The sequence below is a fragment of the Nicotiana sylvestris genome, chromosome 5 (assembly GCF_000393655.2).
Source record: "Nicotiana sylvestris chromosome 5, ASM39365v2, whole genome shotgun sequence".
Lineage (NCBI taxonomy): Eukaryota > Viridiplantae > Streptophyta > Magnoliopsida > Solanales > Solanaceae > Nicotiana > Nicotiana sylvestris.
Genome location: NC_091061.1, coordinates 174411782 through 174431129, shown reverse-complemented (window position 1 = coordinate 174431129; position 19348 = coordinate 174411782). Strand labels below are relative to the sequence as shown.

Sequence of the window (19348 nt, the reverse complement as noted above, 5' to 3'; positions counted from 1 at the left end):
AGTCATCACTGGTCAGGTTGGTAATTTGAAACATCAAGGTAGTGAACTGCTTGACATAGTCACGTATGCTCCCTGTTTGCTTCAACTCCTTAAGCTTGCGCCTTGCCTTGTACAAGACATTATTTGGAAAGAACTGTCGCTTGAACTGGCTTTGAACTGATCCCATGTGCTAATAGTACATAAACCTTTATCCACGTCACCCATCTTCCTTCTCCACCATAGCATGGCAGTCTCTGAGAGGTACAACACGACAATGTTGATCATGGCCTCGTCGTCCCTCACTTTGCCGTGTCTGAAGTAGTTCTCTAAGTGCCAAAGAAAGTTTTCCACTTCTTGTGCATCGAGAAAAACTTTGAATATCAGGGGTTTGGGAGCCTCGATCTTGGCCTCCCTCGTCACCACAACATTGTTGGCTACCTCGGACATGCCAGCATCAACATGCTCATCGAGTGACTCTATCTTTGCCTTCATAGCATCGATAGTACTCAAAGCCTCCATAAGTCTTCACTTTAAGGCAGTGATGGTTTGCCTTAGTTCCATCTCGGTCTGTGTACGTCCCTCCAATTTATTTTGGATACTCTCAATTTCTTCAAGAGTGTGTCCTTCAAGAATTCTAAGGATGCCTTCCACTTTCCCCATTGGCCAAAGATCTCGACGACGTCCATCCCCGCGTTGACCTTCATCACCCGCTCTTTACCGGGTGAGACATCCTCGGGCAGGACCTCCACTTCATCCTCGCTCGCCTCAGTGGCAGATGGTTCTTGAGATGTAAGCCCTTCATTTGACACAACCTCGGGTGGCATATCCCGACTCTTGTTAAAAGCAAACAAGTAAAATCCGTTATGTTTGGATTAGAGGTGCATTCAAGGAAAAACCTTAGCATAAGAAGCCAATCAAATGCGTAAAAATATAACGCTTTGTTTTTGTGTCTTCAAATCTCATCTACAGGTACTTATCACGTCCTTATTCACCAACTAAGTACATGTGCGGCACTTGACAACTCGCTCACAATCTTGTACAACTTGCTCACGTTCTTGCTATAGTCAGTCTTACTACACTTAAGATCGCTAAGAGAATGGTAGAAAGAACACAAGAGAATTGTTAAAGGAAATTTTGTAATAGAGAGAACCTAAATTGTTTGCTTGGTGATTTACAAATGAGTGACCCCCATTATATACTAGTTTCCTAGGGGCTAGTGTGTAAATATTAATTGTTATGCAATTCCTTAGTATTTACAAGATAAGAGCTTTCTCCAGAATTCTCTATAAGCCTAGAAGATTCCAAAAACTTTCCTAGCAAATCCATAGGGATCTAGGTTCTTCCAAAAGAAATGCCCATACTTATCTAGAATTTTCTCACAAATGCTAGCGTTCCTCCTATGTACGCTTCCACATGGCATTAATATATACCAAATGGTGCCAATGTGGCATTATGACGTGGCATGTTATCAAATACTTCTTTGTTCTATTTTATGTAATATTTTTTCCTTTTTAGTCTAAAAAAATAATATATTTTTTATTTTATGAAATAGTTTTATTTTAATTTTTTTATTTTATCCTGAATGATATATTTTATAGGCACAAAAATGTCATGACATGTTAATCACCATAAATTTCTAATTTTTAAATATTTTTTCTTAAGCTTTTGGCTCAATCAAATACTATTCCATAAAACAAAACTGAAAGTATTAAGAACCTATCATAATTATTTGTTAAAGACTAAAGTATAAGATATAAAGAAATAAAAATTCTAAACAGTCTTTTAAATATTCTTCTACTCCCCTAGTTTTAAGGAAGGGGTAAAACTTAAAAGGAAAAAAACAGAACATAAACGGTAGCTCAGTTATGTGACCCAACAGTAGAGAGAGTTCAGGATCTTGAAGAAAACACACACACACACACACAGAGTGAAGCAGAAGAATGGATTCATCTTCATTAACATGTAAAAAGCTAACAGTAATTACAGTATTAGCTGTTTTAATCCAAGTAATTGGCCTTGCTGTTTTTGTTCTTGGTTTCTTCCCTGTAAAGCCAGCACTCTCTGGATTCAGGTACTCAACAATTAATTCCTTTCACATTTTATATAAATGAAACAAATTAGATTTTTTAGTTTCATTTTAGAGAATTCAAGAATGTAATTTTGTATTCATATTTTCTTCTTCTTCTTATAAGAGGTTGGGAGTTTCATTTGCATTCTAGAAAATCCAAGAATTGAGGTATTATTTATTGTTTTCTTAAATTTCTTGCATTGTTTTAATTTAGAAAAGACCTTTTTTTTTCCAGTGGGGTAGAGAGTTTTTATCAACCTGGAGCAGATTCAGCTAAGTTTCAGAATACCACCAATTTATCAGAAAGTCAGCTCAAATATTTGTACCAGGTTGGTTTCCTTTTTTTTTTTTCGTGGCTTGGGGAAGGGATTTTTGGATTAAGAAGATTATATTTGTAGTTAAAAGAATTCATTCATTCATATTGTGTCAGCTTAGATATTGTGTTATCCCATTTATATGAAGTAGTACTATATATAACATATTTTATTGTGTATTATGCATAATTGTATACCATTTGGTATGTTACTGAATTTGTTAAGGTTCTTGAAAATTTGAAGCTTTTTGAGATTTTACAATGTCTGTTCCAATAGCATGCCATGTTGTTTTCTGGTGTACATTAGGTATTATTGTGTGTGTTATTATAAATACAATTTGGCATGTTACAAAATTTGCTAAGGTTCTTGAAAGTTTGAAACTTTTTGAGATTTTACAGGAATGTATGTTCCAATAGCATGTTATGTTGTTTTCTGGTGTACATTTGATGCCATTGTTTTCTTGCCCTTAACAGTTATGGTCGTGAATTTGGTAAAACTGCAGGAATTGTCTTTGGTGCCTCCTTTATTTGACCGCTTGATACTCATGGTGAGTGATTTTGTTAGTTTAATCTTGCCCAAAAGTGTTTTAGTGATGTTTGAAATCTAGGGGGCAACTTCTGGATGTTGCCATGCTTTCTTGTTAGGAATAAAGCTTATATTTTTTGCTGATAAAATCAAATTTCTTAGGTCATTGATGGTCTTCCAGCCGAATTCGTTCTTGGGAAAGATGGTCAACCTCCGCAGAAAGCTTTCAAGGAAGCTATGCCATATACTCAATCATTATTGAGTAAGGGAAGGGCGATTGGTTATCATGCGAAGGCTGCACCTCCCACTGTCACAATGCCTCGCTTGAAGGTAACCAAAAGGATTTTGGAGAAACTTTCTGTTTGGAAAAGTAGGCTTCTCAATAGTTGTGTGTTTGCAGGCCATGGTTTCTGGTGCTGTTGGGGGATTTCTGGATGTTGCTTTCAATTTCAACACGCAAGCTCTGTTGGATGACAACATAATTGGTTAGTTGGAAAATCCTTGTTAAGATTCTATTTGATAAAGTAGAAAATCCGTGTTAAGTTATAGTTTATTAATTGATTAAGCGGTTTACAGATTAGATGCCTTAACATGGCCCATGGTTTCTCTTCCTGTTACAGTGCAATTTCTAAAAGTTGGTTGGAAAATCGTGATGCATGGTGATGACACATGGCTTAAATTGTTTCCTGGAATGTTTTCGAGGCATGATGGCGTTAGCAGTTTCTTTGTAAGTCTGCTTTAATACCAGGAAGTTGAAGCATTCTTATTCAATAACACTTATTTCTCTCCTTTTGCTATTGTGGTGGTGTAGCTATTTTCTCCCCTTTGCTTGTGTAGTTTGTTCTGTCACACTCATCTGTTAAGTTAGTTTTCTTTCCAGTTTTGTGTGATTTTGAGTATCATTTCCTTCATTTATTCTCTTTAATTTACTTGATTTGCGAAAACATAGAAAGTGTCTTCAGCCATGCTAGTGAAATACCATTCTTTCAGTTATTTGTTGGATTGGATATCTTGGAGGTGAAGGATGTAATCTACAACTAGGTTAAGATCAGAATGCTGCTTAAGGTGTAAGATTTAAATCTGCTTGTACGTGGTGCTGAAAAGTTGAAGTTGTTTAGCTGCTTATGGAATTCATCCTGCAGGTTAAAGACACTGTCCAAGTAGATCAAAATGTATCTCGACACTTGGTTGATGAACTTGGTCGCACTGACTGGAGTCTTCTGGTAATCTAGTTGTCCCTTCTATTCTACCCTTTATTTGTTAAGACATTTTCTAGAACCGGTTAAACGTTGCATGTGTAGATATTTAAATATCAGGCTTTGGTGTATATAGCCCAATCCTGACTTTTGAGTTTTGCTTTGGCTGAATAGGAGGTCTCTCAATTTTGGGAAATACGGTGCTACAAGGCTCCTAGGCCCGCAATGAGCAACACTTCATCACAGTCTTCAAGAAAAAATGGCAAGCAAATATCTAGTATATATGGGCTTAGTCCCAGTGTTATCAAAGGCAAAAACCGCAAAAAGCTCTAAGATCCGTTGAGACTTTAAGCACAAAGTGCAAATAAAGCGTGAGCTTTAACGAAGAAAGACGCAAATGGAGAAAAAATACAAATATGTATATGTAGTCAAAAACTAATAATTATAAGTATGAACAACAAATGTATGGACAAAGAAATTGAAAAAAATTACGACAAAGTGAAATATCATTTGCTTAGTGTCACCTCTTCAGGATTACACTCATTGGAAAGGAAAAGTATGCCTTAGAGCCTTGATGATGACACTGAAATACCCACTAAGCGAGGTGAAGCGATCAACATGTTTTGTACCTTGCTTCAGGGCTTAAAAGCGCCTTTGACAACACTGCTTAGTCCTTATACTGAATATGTCATATAATCTCACTGCAGTCAGGAAAAAAAATTAGTATATAAAATCAACTGAGAGAAAACAAAAAGAACATAATAGGAGTAATATAGTTAAAGAAGAAGCAGACCCAGTGGCAGCAACCAGAAGAAAGAAAGCAACTGCTGGCTTTCTGTCTAACGATAAGCAGTAATTATTGTCCTTAATCCCAACTCAGCCTACGAAATCATCATTATCATCATCACGTTATTGTGTACTTTTGTCTAGGTTTCATCGTCATCTCATCATTATTGATGTTTGTAATTTAACAAGGTTTATATACTTTGACATGTGATCTGGAAAATGCCTATCCCAAGCAAATTAAGTTTTAGCTTAGCTAGCGGTATGAAAAGTTGTTCCTTCCATAAACTGAGGCAATCTAAGTTTTGGTTAGCATTGGAAAGAGAGATCAAGATCAATTGCTGCAAGTAGAGGAAGAGTGCTTCTCTCCCCTAGGGCTTTCCTCGACGTAGAAAGTTAAGTGAATGGAGCTCACTTCATTGAACTTGCTATTCTTGTGAAGTGATCTTCGCTACATGCTTTGCTTTTGACGAAAGTGCAAGGCCTCGCCGCTTAAGTTTTGGCCAACTCAGCCTCTAAGGCATTGCTTTTTCTTTGCCTGGTTTAAGTGAGGACCTAGTGCTTCTTACAAACTGATTATCACTATTTTTACCACTAATCAGATGCTGAAGTAAACAAATTTTCCTTCTTGAGTATATAGTGAACTGGTCTTCATATAGGATTTAGTTCCAGAATCTGTTGCTTTGAGAGCTCAAATTTTCAACATGATTCTTATGTCTTATATTCTAAGGTCATACATGTATAGTTCTCCTTCCATTGAATAACTATATTTGCATCCTAATTGCCGGTTTTGTGAACATGCCCGATTGATGTTTCAAATTCCAACTAACTCTAGTATTGAACAGCTTCCTTTTTTGAGAATAATTGTTTCCTACATACGTGGAAATCATTATTGAACTAGCAGATACACCTAGATTTTCTAGTACAAGATCCTTTTAAATTAATTTTACAGAGAGTCTATCTTGCATATTGTGTTCAGAATTTTCCTTTCAAAATAGCTGAAAGTAATCCCTCCTATCAAAATGGCTAAATCATTTCCCTTCTGAATGTGGCTTGCGTTGGTCAGTTATATTCTAAATGAGGCATCATATGAGATCCATGAACATGTTGCTGATGGTTCATCTGATTCTTTCTGTGGAATTACTTTTTTGTTTGCCACTACTTGATTTAACATAAGCTTGCACTATTTCAGATTCTTCATTATCTTGGCTTGGATCATGTTGGACATCTTGGTGGACGCAATAGGTGTTGCCATGTTACTTTTGGATAGAGTTTTTGAAGAAAAAAGACGATAATTCATTCATAACATATTCTTTGGGTGTTTATTACAGTGTGCTGATGGCCCCCAAACTTGGAGAGATGGATGAAGTGATCAAGACCATCGATCTAAATTCTTTACCTACAAATGATAATAATCAAGGACGGACACTCTTGGTTCGTGCTTCTTCCTTCTCTCCAAGAGTTGTGTAGATTACTTAATAAGCTAACAGTTTGCTGCTATATTCCGGACGTAGGAGCATTTCCTTGTTATAGATATGAAATAGTAACAAGTGGTCAATTACTGTTGCTTTTAACTTTGACATTCAAGTACTTGCCTTTTTCTTTTCCTTCTCCCCTTTTCAATAATTAACTAATTCTGAAGCTTACAGCTAACATCATAACAATGTGTGCGATTCACAATCCGATAGAGACCAACTGTTTAAAATGCATCAGGCCTTCGTCATGATACAATTATAGTAGAGACATCTGGCATCATGTGTTTATTATTCCTTTGGATTTTCTCCAATGTGACTACTCATAACTGTATCTTGGATCATTGAAAGAGAAATGTAAAACCTACATCACTGTTGTCATATGCAAAACGGTCCAAAGTTTGCTAGGGCTTTATGCGCAAAGTGTAATTAAAGTGTGAGATTTAGTAAAGAAAAGTGTAATGAGGAAAAAATAAAATATATACATGTAATGTGCACAAAAAATGTAGGCACAAAAAATTATATGAACAAGAAGTCGCTGCAGTATGGTGGAAAAATCATAACTGTGGAATCTTGCTGGAAATGTTGCTAGAGATGTGATAGTTTTGGAAATAGGGGTGTCATTGGAAAGAGATGCGGTATCACTGGAATGGTGGAAACAGGTGCAGTGCAGAATGCCATCGATAAGGAAAGAAACACAGTGAAACGTAGTGCCACCAAAGAATCACCCGAAATAGATATGGTGCTGCAAAATGATCACCAAATATAAGTGTCTTTCATTGGACCACTTACCAAAAAGATACAAGAATAGCAGAATTCCAGAAAGCCTCGGGCCTGACATAAGCTTTTTTACTCTTCATCATGATCATAGAGGCTCTGATACCATGTGATTAAATGGAAGAAAAGTAGGTCTCAAATACAATAGACACATGATATTTGTCCAATGAGGGACTATATCTAACTTAAGAATTTAACAGAACTATTATTCCAACACTAAGATTCCAATCCTAACACTTACTGTTCCAGCTTTCCATGTTAAGAACTACAATCCTTTCTCTTAAACCACAGGGCGACGAGGACTTTTTTGCTAAAAGGGATCAAAGGGGGTGATTTAGACTTATCTGCTTCTTTGGTAAAATGTTACTACGGTTTAGTCCAATAAGCCAGCGCATCCTTGACATACCTGTGGATCCAAACACGATTTGGATTTTGATTGGCCCCACAGCCAATGTATTTGCAGAAAAAGTTTCTATAGCCATATAGCGTTTAGCACTGAAACAGGATCAAGGCAGACAAGCTCCATGTGTAGTTGCTAAATGGAGGAAAACCAGTTTACTTTTCTTTTCTGAAATTTTATGCTTATGTAGATTTTTTTTCTTCTTTATAGCTTTCTTAACATCTGTCTATGGTAATGTGACAGTACTCACTTAATATTCCTGTTGAATGATGTAAGTGCTGTGGCATACTCTAGTTTTTGAAGATATCATTTAATTACTCAACAAATACCATATTGCAATATCCTGACAATGGTAATCCCTTGTCTTTTTTATATTACGCACCCATCTGCAGTTGGTAGTAAGTGACCATGGAATGACTGAAAATGGAAATCACGGAGGATCATCATATGAGGAAACTGACTCTTTGGCACTTTTTATTCGTTCAACAAATTTTGGAAGTACATCAGGCACCCCTAATAAGGCCAACCAGGTATGTGGCTATGAATTTTACAGTTGATGAATATTTAATGGACAATTTCATTAGTAGAAATTGGAATCACAGCCATTTCTTACCATTTGCGTGTTTATCTCAAGAAACAGTTATTTGTGCTAGGTGGATAAGGGCAGCAGTACCTCCATTCTGATTAGTATGCTTTAAGAAATAGCCAAGTTAGCAGAAAGTCACTAACATATAGCTAGTGTTTCACCCATGTTTTGCGTGGAGTTAATACAAAACGATGCAATATTGGCTTTTCAAAATAGAAATCGAAATAAAAGGATTGGTAGAATAAGAATTGTCAAAAGTAATTTTATGAGTAGTGATTTTATGCCATAGTCTTTATTGAATGCTTAGGAGGTTTTCATTTAAAAAAGAAGAAGATATCTTTGATAGTAGTTGCAGGTTTCCTTAATTGCATTAATAAGACTGATGCGATCATCAGCTTATTTATTTATTTATATTTATATATCTGGTGTTTCAGGTGGACCTTGCTTCAACATTAGCTCTTCTTTTTGGTGTTCCAATACCGAAGAACAACGTTGGCATGTTGATGGCAGAAACTTTCAAATCATTAACAGGTCTGATTTGGTAGTTTATGTTGTTAATGTCTGAGGCATATAGAATGTTGATATTCTGGTGATAATTGTTAAGTGTCAGAATATGTGTTACATTGTGTTGATGACTATCTAAGTAGGAGAATCTGTGGAGCCTATGTTTGGAAATCCTGTTGCCTTCTGCATTCCCAAGTGAGGCATGGTCTTGAGGAATTGAAATCTGTATTTTTTCTTCATCTGGTTCTGTGTATCGGAACAACAAATGAAAAAGTTTCTAGCACAGTTGTTCAAGTTACCTGTAATTCATCCAATGACTAGTCCAGACTTCTGAATTGTTTCCACTTTTATCAAACTGGTTCTAAGCTTACTTAATATATTCTGACTGCAGTCTTATTGGCTGTTGTTGATTGAACGTGAAGTTGAGATGGCACAAAATATGTCATGTTTAATCATGGGAGTTAAAGGGAATTTAATCTAGTTTGGTTGCTAATGATGCAATCAAAGTTTTACAAGGGGTGCTTTTCCTATGTTCCTCACAATTTTTGAAAGCTTTCAGAGAATCCCAGTTTATACATATGCCTTGTGGTTCGAAAATTATCACAGGCTGTTAGCTTGATTTTCGACTGGAGAATGAAACTGGTTGCTGCTATATGCAGTTTCCCACACTCAAAAAATCACTTTTGGATATTGGCATCTATTTTATTTAACGATGGATACTAGAATGGACATTTTGAGGGCTTAATTCTAACATGACTGAGATGGAGAGTTTTCCCTGATGGCTCATGATAGTGAATGCTAGTTCATTCGAGGGTGGAGTTCCTCAGAGTAAAATGGGCTTCACCATGGATCAAATTGAAGTATGCATTTTTAATATTATACAACAACAACCCAGTATAATCCCACTAGTCGGGTCTGGGGAGGGTAGAGTGTATGCATACCTTACCCTATACCGGAGGGGTAGAGCATTTTTAATATTATGAAGCCTAATATTGAGAAGTTATACTTTGACTCCTGAAAACTTGTCGTTGGAGTACCTTGAATAGGTTCAGGCTAATGGGAATGGTCGAAATTATCATTAACCTTGGTGCTCAAGTCCGACAAGATAAAACAGGCTAGATTGAATATCCTGATCGCGGCACACTTTCTATTAAATGGAAGACATAAATAGCAGCATATATAGTTGTCTGAATATATTTTTTAGTCCTGTCATTTTTCGTGATCGTCTTGTGACTCTTGTTAAAATCATGTATTATCGTCATCTCTTGAAATGTATATGGCTAAAGTTAGTCACTTTCCTCTCTCATTTTCTTCTAGTATTTCAGTTGAACAACAACTCAGGTTATTGGAGTTGAATTCCTGGCAATTGCTTAGGCTACTTGAAGCGCAATTACCTGGTTTAGTATGTGAAAACTTCTTATGCGACGTCTTCAGGGATGATGGATCTGGTCGAACAAGAGGTTACAGTAGTGTGGAAGAGACCTTTTGTTGTTTGTATTTGAAGGCTGCAGATCTTCACAGATTGTGGAAATCTGGGGAAGAGAAAAGGTGGTTGACGGTTTGTAATAAGCTATCTGACACACTTTTTCTCAGAACTTTTATTTGGGGAAAATACTAATTCTTGTGTTGCTTTCTTCTCATATTTGGTGTAGATCTGCTAATGAGGACAATTGTCACAGTATTCTTGTGGCATATCATAATTTCTTAAGAACTGCAAGTGAGTGGCTATCTCATAGGGCAACTGACGTGAGTTTAACCTTATAAAAGTTTTCTTTTGCATTTCCAGAAAGTAGTAGACCATATATAACTATCTCATGCAAGACCTAGTGAATAGAAGAGTGTTCCACGACTTTTTTATTCCCCAGTATTACTTCCTTTTTGAAATATTCTTATAGTTTTTATTTTATGTTTTTTTCAGAAACCTGTTGGCCGACTTATAATTGGAGTAGCAGCTATACTCGTTTCATGTTTGATATTGCTAAGCCTTCTGTTTCTTCTAGGGAAGCAAGTCTTCTCTGAGCAGAATCAGCAGCTTTTTAACGCCAAGAATGACCTGCGATGGTGGCATTTGGATGAGATTCTTATTCTGGTAGTAATTATTATTGTTGTCATAAGCATGGGATCGAGTTCTCTGGTGGAGGAAGAACAATACATATGGCATTTTGTGACATCCTCGTTTTATTTGGTATCTCTCCGAAAAGTAATGCAGCATATCACAACAAGGACAAAGCAAAATACAAGTGCTACCTTGAGTCAGAAGAGGAATAATTATATCCAGATTTGCTCAATTTTTGTGATTCTCATTTCCGGGAGACTTTTGAGAGGATGGCATCAAGGTGGCGTTAATTGGACTCATCTTCCTGACATTTCAAAATGTTTGGAGCAAGCCGGAAGCACTTATATAAAGTTTTTCCAGCTGGTGTCGGGTATCCTCCTAATCACTATAAGCTTAGTTTCTCTTCTGTGGTCCCAATGGTCAAAAAGGAATATTGTGACTGTGGTTTCCTTAATGCACTTGTTCCCTGGGTTTCTGGTTCTATATTATATCATTAGATATCAAGAACTTTCGTTCGGTACAGGTAGCTATGATGCTACTTTAATGGCTCAGATAATTTATGTCGTCCTAGGTTTCTGTTCAACGACTATTGTTGTTGCTGTACCATGGTGTATACCTCTCCAAAATCATACGCTTTCTGTGCATGAAGTCCGCTTGCCCAGCCAAAGAAAGGTTTGGGTTTTAGGTTTCAGGAATTCTGCCTATGTGATTGGCTTGAGTTACGTATATTATTGGTCTCTTTTACAGCTATTGTTGCAGCAGCCCATAAACTCATTGCCTGTACTAACTCTCTTCTTGCAAGTACTAGCTAGCATTTGGTATTCTTCCGGTTCCGACCAGCATCTCAGGCAATGGGTTGAGGTCAGTTAGATCTTTTAAGTATTCATCAAAGTTCTCTTTTTTGCTTCTGCCTTTTTTTGTATTTACGATGTTTTCTTTGAAATATCACGAGCAACTTGTAAATTCCTAGTAGACCTAACTTGTCCTTAAAGTAAGAATCTTCAAACTCATTGCGAAAACATTTCAATTTGCAGAACATGTCAATTAACATGGATAGTCCTATATTAGTAATTTCTTCTAAAAAGCACGCCAGTTCACACAGACTTATCTTTGATTTTTTAAAGAAAAATCATAATGTTTTGACTATCGAAACAACGTGTAATAATCTTCCTAGATGTTTCTTCCCTAAATATTTAAGTTTTATAGTCAAAATTACATTTATGCTATTACTAATCTCTCTTAAAGTTGGTTGACTGTTGGAAAGTGAATAAGGTTAATTCAAATGGGAACAAAGGGAGTAATGAGAACATAAATATATGACTAAAGGAAAAGAAAGCAAAACAAGAATATCATCAATATTACCAAATAAAATATGACCAAAAAAAAAGAAAGAAAGAAAAAAAAGGCAAACATCATTTGATGAAGATGACCATGATTATACTTGTGTTTTCCGTACTACGAAATTCAACAAATATCTTTGTTCATCCTGAATTTGTTTTAGTACTAATGCAGGGAAATATCCTTTGCTTGGATGAGGGTTGACATTTAACTCTTTTAGATTCTGGAACAACTAAATAGATGTTTAGCTTCTCTATTGCTATCAATTTCTATAATTCTATTCAATGTTCGCTAACATTCAACTTGAATTAGTCTGGTCATGTCCACTATTGTTTAATATACATAATATTTTATGTGGTATTAACAACTCTTGATACTCTAACTGCTCAATACTAGTATCACAAGTCTTATTTTTCTCCTTTTTCCGTGTCAGGTGGCTGCACTTTATTATATGGGAATGGCAGGCCATTTTGGTCTCGGCAACACCAACACCCTAGCTACAATCGATGTTGCTGGTGCTTTTATTGTAAGTCTCTTGCCCAAAAAATCTTTAATGTTGTGGTTTCATGCTAAAGTTTCTGTGCGCTTCATATTGGAAATCATCCATATTGAATCTGATGTTCCTCATTGATTTTATTTCCAGGGTGTCTTGAACCACTCGACTATACTTTCTGGCATCTTAATGTTCATTATTACATATGCTTCACCATTGTTATACCTCCTTAGCATGGTGATGTACACTTCTGTGAAGGACACAAGTGGTTGCGACATCGGATCTTTGCTTAAGAGGACACTTAGTTTTCCTTGTCTGGTTCCGTTGGGCTTGAATTCCATTCTTTTGATTGCTTACACAATTGTGTTGTTGCTAATGAGGAATCATTTATTTGTTTGGAGTGTATTTTCTCCCAAGTAAGTGCCACCAAAAGTTGAAATCAAGATACACACACATATATATATATATATTCTGCTTTGTCATATATCCAACTTTTTCTTTGTAAAACAACGGTACCGTTGTCTCCGTGTGACCTATTGGTCACGGGTTCGAACCGCGGAAGCAGCCACTAATGCTTGCATTAGGTTAGGCTGTCTACATTACACCCTTGGGATGCGGCACTTCCCCAGACCCTGCGTGAACGAGGGATACCTTGTGTACCGGGCTGGCCTTTTTTTTTTTTTTTTTTTTTTTGTAAGACAAGTTGTTTAAAATAGTTATGATCCTTTGTTATTCATCTGATTTTGAATTTGCATGGTGATTAAAGTGACCTTTCTTTGTTCAGGTTTTTGTACGTTTGTGCTACGACGGTTTGTGTCTGTCTTGGGGTATCTGTTGTAGCATCAACTGTGATCTATATTTGTTTGGTCTTGGCGTTCCGTGAAAAGTTGCAGACTCATACAAACTAGTCTCAAGAAAGAGTATGACATACAACTAACCCGATCCAAGAGGTATGCCAGTTGCTTTAGCCTTTAACCTGATCTGAACGTTCCGGGGAAGTTGTGGATTAAAAGGAAGCATGCTATGCCACAATCTAGCTTTCTCTATATAGCGATCCTTACTTTAACCAGAACAAATTTGACAGGAAAACTTACACCATAGCAGTTAAATGATTCTTTTTCTGCACAGCAGCCAAAACAGTTGACTCAGAAAACTGAAAATATTGAGCTGTAGATTTTAATTACTAATCGAATTCTTTTTTCTTGCTATTCTCCTATAGGTTAGAACAAGTTTTGGCATTTTCAATGTAATATCTGTGGCAGGTTGACTCTGTGAATGCACCTTTTAGTCTTGAAAGGCTTTTGTAAATTGTTGTATTTCTTTTTATTTTTCTCTCTTTTATCAATTTGGATACATAATATAGATTGTTCATGGCTCAATTTTGGACTACCAAAAGTGATATGAATACAACTATGTTTGAACTTCTTGTGTGAGTGTGATATTCTTTGGTTTTTTATTCATATGGGTTTTTTAGTTTTATATGTAGTACTTGGTCATATCTCTCCAATGGAGACGGACCTATGCTAAATTGAGAGGGGTTACCAGCACCTATAAAGTTCGGCAAAAACTTCATATATAGTTATATACATGTATATGTTTTTAGAAAATAAAGGGTGGTGGATTTGTGTCTTAGGTCACAGGTTCAAGCCCTCACACCATGCAAAGCAAAGCCTGATATTTAAGTGGAGATGGGTAGAGGGGCGAGCTCATTATCCACCGAGTTTCGAAGGCTGCGGTTGGTCCAAAGGATCGGTCCCAGACGGATTTCTCGGTCATCAAAAAAAGAAAAAGAAAATAGTGATATATTAGTAGGGAACACCCTATATATAAAGTAGATTTTGGTTTAATCCAAAAGTACGCCTTCGACCTTGCTTTGGTCTCGATGTTTATGAGTTAATACAAGATGCTTAATTGATAAATTTTCAACTCTTCACTAAAACTAAAATTTTAGAAATTATGACCACTCACAAATTCCACTATTCCAGTAATCTTATCAAGAACCAAAAATGTGAAAGAATAAGCCTTTTGGGTTAATTGCTGCCCAAGAAAGCATTTGACAGTTATACGTCCTCACACTTTGGTTAGTTACCAAGTTTACCCTCATAGTTATTAATTTTAGATTGGTTGGCTTTTACATTAATTATTATCGTTATACCACTTAAATAAAATGTTAAATCATTTCCATTATACTACTTCAAAAATTTATATTTATTGAGTTTACGTATTATGTAATTTTTGAATGAATTACGTCAACTTCCCTAGTTTCTATAGCAGAATTTTCAAAAGAACTTCTCTACTATAAATTTACGATAATAATTACTTCTTACATAATCTTCAGCCAGAAAAATGAAATAAGGTGATTAAATGGATTAACTCTCATATTCCAAAACCCATTCTTTTTTAGAACAAAAAAAGAAAAAAAGAAATTAAGAACTATTAATACTGCCCCAAATCCCAAAAATAAGCATGTATTTGAATAAACTCTTTTCCAATTATAATGTCAAAAATTTACGTAGAGTTAATCCAAATAACAGCCCAGCTAATCGCTTAAACTAACAAAAGTCACAGAATATACAATATATGTATAATTCATATATTATATGTGTATAATTATATATAATTAATGTATAATTTATGCATATCGACTAAAAAAAGTAAACAATGAATTTGGCTGATTATTTGCATTAAAATTATATATAAAAAATTTACACTGCAAGTATTTTCATATTTTAAAAAAGCTTACATATACATATCATTTAGGTTATCTAATAATGTAAAATTTTTTTTACACCGACTTGTACTATATAATGTAAACTCATGTTAAATCAATTATATATAATTGAACTAATTTTACACTAATCACTAATTTAACCGCAATTTGTAGCAAAAAATTATAAACCCTTCTTCCAAAATCTCCATGTCCAAAATCGTCATTTTACTTTTTCTTCCGATAACATCCAAATTTCACCTCTTCAAAAAATAACCCTTAAGCTTCCTCCCCTCCACCTTCTTCTCTATTATCTCTGCAACCAAAAAAATATGGAGCAAAACGGCAGCAGCTCCAATTATTCAAAAGCTCAAACTTATCTCACTGCCTCTAAATCCTTTCTTCAACATCGAAATTTCCAAGACTCCATTAAATACGCTCTTAAATCCATTCAAAATGACCCAAATAACCCTTCCCCTTCACAAATCCTCGCCATAGCTAAAGTCCTTTCTTTTTCCTCCATTGCCGAAGACACAAATTACTATAAAGTCCTTGACCTTCCTCTTTATACCCAAGATCAACAACTCATCAAAACAAACTTTACGAATATAACTAATCTCTTAAACCCTAGTAGAAATCAGTATCCTTTTGCGTCCGAGGCTTTTCAGGTTGTACTTAAAGCTTGGTCTGTGCTTTCTAAGCCGACCCATAAGACCCGTTTCGATGACGGGTTGAAAAAAGGCGGGAAAACTGGTACTAATTTTTGGACTGTATGCCCGTACTGTTACTATGTGTATGAGTTTCCTAAGGTTTACGTGGATTGTTTGCTGAGGTGTCAGAATGACAAGTGTAAACGTGGGTTTCACGCGCTGCCTATTGTGGGTCCACCTCCGCCGGATGACGTGGCGGAGAAGGGCGAGTATTATTGTTATGGGTTCTCTGTTTTGGGTTTAGAAGGAGGAGGAGGAAAGTCTTTGTGGTCACCTTTTGTGAAAAAGAATGATGACGTCGCAGTAGAGGAGGATGAATTTGATGTGGATGAGTTTATTGAAATTTCTGATGGTGATGATGATGACGTGGTAGCAGAGGGGGGTGAAAATGGTATAAAGGATGAAACTTTAGGGGTTGAAAAGACATTTGTGAAAAGTAATGGTACTAGGAAGAAGAGGATAAAAATGATGGCAAAGAGTTTAAAGAAGGTATTAGGAAAAGGGAATAGAGTTAATATGAATGAGGTTGTTTATTGTGAAGGAAATGATGAAAATGATGATTTTGAGTTTGTTAATGTGGAAGGAAAGATTAAGACTAATGAGAGTAATGTTGAGTTTTTTGTGGGAGATGATGATAATATCTATGTTGGTTTAGAAGAAGATTTTGATGTGGGAATTGGAGATATTGAGACTTTTTTTAAGTGATTAAGGAAGTTGTTTTCCTCTGTTAATATGTTTCTAATATTTTTGTTGTTGGGGGGTTGGGGGATACAATTTAATGTTACCAAAATTGGCACCTTTTTGAATAGGTGGATACTGATGCTAAATGTCTAATGCAAATGTGATTGAAATGGTAGAGAATTGACATGAATCTTTATTTTCATTATTGACTTGCAATGTGTAGCTTTTTGGTTCTTTTTTGAGTTAGTATAAACAGCTTTAGAAGGTTCTTGTGATGAGTAATGATAGGAGTGAAGGTAGTCTTGATGTAACTGGTAAAGTTGTTGTCATGCGATCAGGAGGTTACGGGTTCAAGGCGCGGAAACACCCTCTTGCTGAAATGCAGGATAAGGTTTTGTACAATAGATACTTGTGGTCCGATCCTTTTCTGGGCCCTGCGCATAGTGAGAGCTTAATACACTTGGGCTGTCCTAGTAATGATAGGAGTCTTTATTGATTAAGATGCAAATATGCCTACATGACAGAATTGACTTGGACCTTTATTTCAGGCAAGTTTCTTGTAATGATATGGTACACTATTGAATTTAAAGTAGGTAGGAACTTGGTGGTTCCCCTGTTTGTATGCAATTCTTTCTACTTCATTGCTGCAGCAGGAACAAGGTGCTCTTGGCAAATAGTAAAGAACATAGTATACTTATTTCTTCTGATCAGTCTAAGTTTTGGTGGATACTGGTTCCTGTGCTGGTGAGAAGTAGTGTTTTGACATTTGCAAAAATGGACCCTTTTTTAGGCTACTCTTTAAATTTTATCCTCAGTAATCCAGTGGCCAGTTTCATAGTATTGTGATTGTAGTTACTTCTTTCAAAGCCCTTTGGTTACTTTATGCATTTTAGCATCAACTAATTCTGTTTATTTTAAAATTTCTGCTCAAATAAAAATAGGGATAATGCGGTGCACGAAGCATTCTGTATTCACGCAGGGTCGGGAGAAGGACCGCATCCCAAAAGATGTGTGTAACAAACTCTTCCATGAAAGACCAAGAACAAGTATGCACCATATAACTATAAAGACATAAATCTTGGAAGTACATGACTCCCAACACAAGCTCTCACAAAAACAAAAAAAGTTAACAATCAAATTATAGAAATTAATAATGACCAAAGTACATTATACTCCATATAAAGATAAAAATAAAGAACTCAAGGATACAACTTAATGATGCAGAATTACATATAAGATAAGTACTTGGTGTGATCATTAGTTTGAAGGGGGTGGTGAGAGGGTTGGGATATTTGGGATAGTGGGAAATGAGGGAATAGTAGTTGGAATATTTGGCACAGGAAAATTAGCAGGCAATGGAGGTATGCTCATAACTTTTGGGACTGAAGGAATAGTTGGTAAAGATGGCAATGTAGTGGGCATATTTGGGATTTTTGGCATTGTAGGTTGTGGCAAAGATGAAATTTGCAATAGGCTACGAGCTGCAAAGCTATGGCTAATGCTTGTCAAGGACAAAGTAATGACAAAGAAGAAGATAAAGCAATTCTTGAAAATGGCCATTTATGCAAAAGATGATTTGGAATGAATGACTTGAGTTCTTAAGGAAATTAAAGGAAGTGGAAATTGTTGTTTGGATTGAGTTATGGGTAAGTGTAAATCCATGTATGGTTATATTTGAGTATATATAGAGAAATTTATGTTGAAGGATTCAAAAGTTAGGATAAAATGTGGTTGTGGAATCTTGGAGGATTGTGTTGTTTGTTCACCTTCATAACCTAATGCAAATTATGGTTTGAAAGATATGTCAATTCTTTGAAGTTCGAAAATGACTTCAAAGAACAAGAGACGCATTCATTTTAAGGTTATTTTTAGAATTAATTTCCACAAAGTTTGTTTGAACCATATCCAATTGATATATCTAATTGAATGACAATATATATGGCTATTGGCTTGCCTACCTATCATCATAATATATTATAAAGATCAATAATATATTGCAATTTTTATAAAAATAGTCGGCGGATTTATTGTTTACGTTTTTTTAGCGGATCCAGAATTTAAACTGTATAGGTTCAAACTTTAAGGTTCTTAGTATTGAACTCATTATATCTTTAAAGTTATGAGTTCACATCTACAATTTATTGCAATTTTTGCGCACAAATTTGTACTCCGCGTTGAAAGTTATAAGTTCAATTGAACTCGTTGCTATATATAGGGCTACATTTGTCCCTGGTTATACACATATTATCAGAGGCGGATTTAGGATTTCTCGTAGATGGGTGCACTACAAAAAAAAAGGAGACAAATATATATAGTGGCAATCGATCCCTATACCTCTTGGTAAATAACTCAGCCTTCTACCAAGTGCACCATTCAACCTTCTTAGAGCATGGGTGCCAACAATTAATATTATACCAATTTAAAAAATATGTACATAAAATATTTAATTTTACGGAAAGATCATGGGTTCACGTGCCCCATAATTAAACCTATAAATCCACCCCTGCATACTTACATCCGCCATCTATTTTTAGTTTAGACAGTTTCACATCTGGCTATTTGGATTAATTCTTCTTTTTATTTTTGAGCATACAATATTTCTTGTGTAAAGTAATCTCTGAGACATAGGGATGTACAAAGAAAACCGATAAACCGCACCAAATCGATAATCCGAGTCAATCCGGAAAAAAGAAATCCGATAGTGGTTTGGTTTGATTTGGTTTGGTATTGGAAAAAAAACCCGACCATAATTGGTTTGG

The 19348-nt window shown here is 35.7% G+C and overlaps 2 protein-coding genes across 4 annotated transcripts; both read left to right on the top strand.

Moving 5' to 3' along the window:
• Positions 1-1810: 1810 nt before the first annotated feature.
• LOC104220579 (uncharacterized) lies at positions 1811-13915 on the top strand. 3 transcript variants are annotated; one of them, XM_009771471.2, is made up of 17 exons: positions 1811-2050; positions 2283-2376; positions 2864-2908; positions 3049-3216; positions 3287-3371; positions 3507-3613; positions 4029-4109; positions 6058-6110; positions 6197-6299; positions 7907-8044; positions 8535-8631; positions 9930-10152; positions 10257-10350; positions 10523-11521; positions 12432-12524; positions 12642-12907; positions 13276-13915. In XM_009771471.2, the coding sequence occupies exons 1-17, from the start codon at positions 1920-1922 to the stop codon at positions 13397-13399; spliced, it is 2901 nt and encodes a 966-aa protein (XP_009769773.1). In that variant the 5' UTR covers positions 1811-1919; the 3' UTR covers positions 13400-13915. The 3 variants fall into 3 exon arrangements, with proteins under 3 accessions (XP_009769773.1, XP_009769774.1, XP_070001774.1); XM_009771472.2 differs by lacking the exon at positions 1811-2050 and having other exon boundaries at positions 2287-2376; positions 2835-2908; XM_070145673.1 differs by lacking the exons at positions 1811-2050; positions 2283-2376; positions 2864-2908 and having other exon boundaries at positions 3127-3216; positions 3273-3371.
• Positions 13916-15530: 1615 nt separating this feature from the next.
• On the top strand, positions 15531-16613 carry LOC104220577 (uncharacterized). The gene has a single exon (XM_009771470.2). The coding sequence runs from the start codon at positions 15531-15533 to the stop codon at positions 16611-16613; it is 1083 nt and encodes a 360-aa protein (XP_009769772.1).
• The last annotated feature ends 2735 nt before the right edge of the window (positions 16614-19348 follow it).

What these genes read in the sequence shown, in the direction of transcription:
- LOC104220579 (XM_009771471.2), top strand. Translation starts at nt 1,920, where the DNA reads ATGGATTCATCTTCATTAACATGTAAAAAGCTAACAGTAATTACAGTA. An exon ending in CCAGCACTCTCTGGATTCAG is followed by an intron (nt 2,051 to 2,282) that starts GTACTCAACAAT and finishes TTTTTTTTCCAG; the next exon opens with TGGGGTAGAGAGTTTTTATC. An exon ending in CCCCTAATAAGGCCAACCAG is followed by an intron (nt 8,045 to 8,534) that starts GTATGTGGCTAT and finishes CTGGTGTTTCAG; the next exon opens with GTGGACCTTGCTTCAACATT.
- LOC104220577 (XM_009771470.2), top strand. Translation starts at nt 15,531, where the DNA reads ATGGAGCAAAACGGCAGCAGCTCCAATTATTCAAAAGCTCAAACTTAT.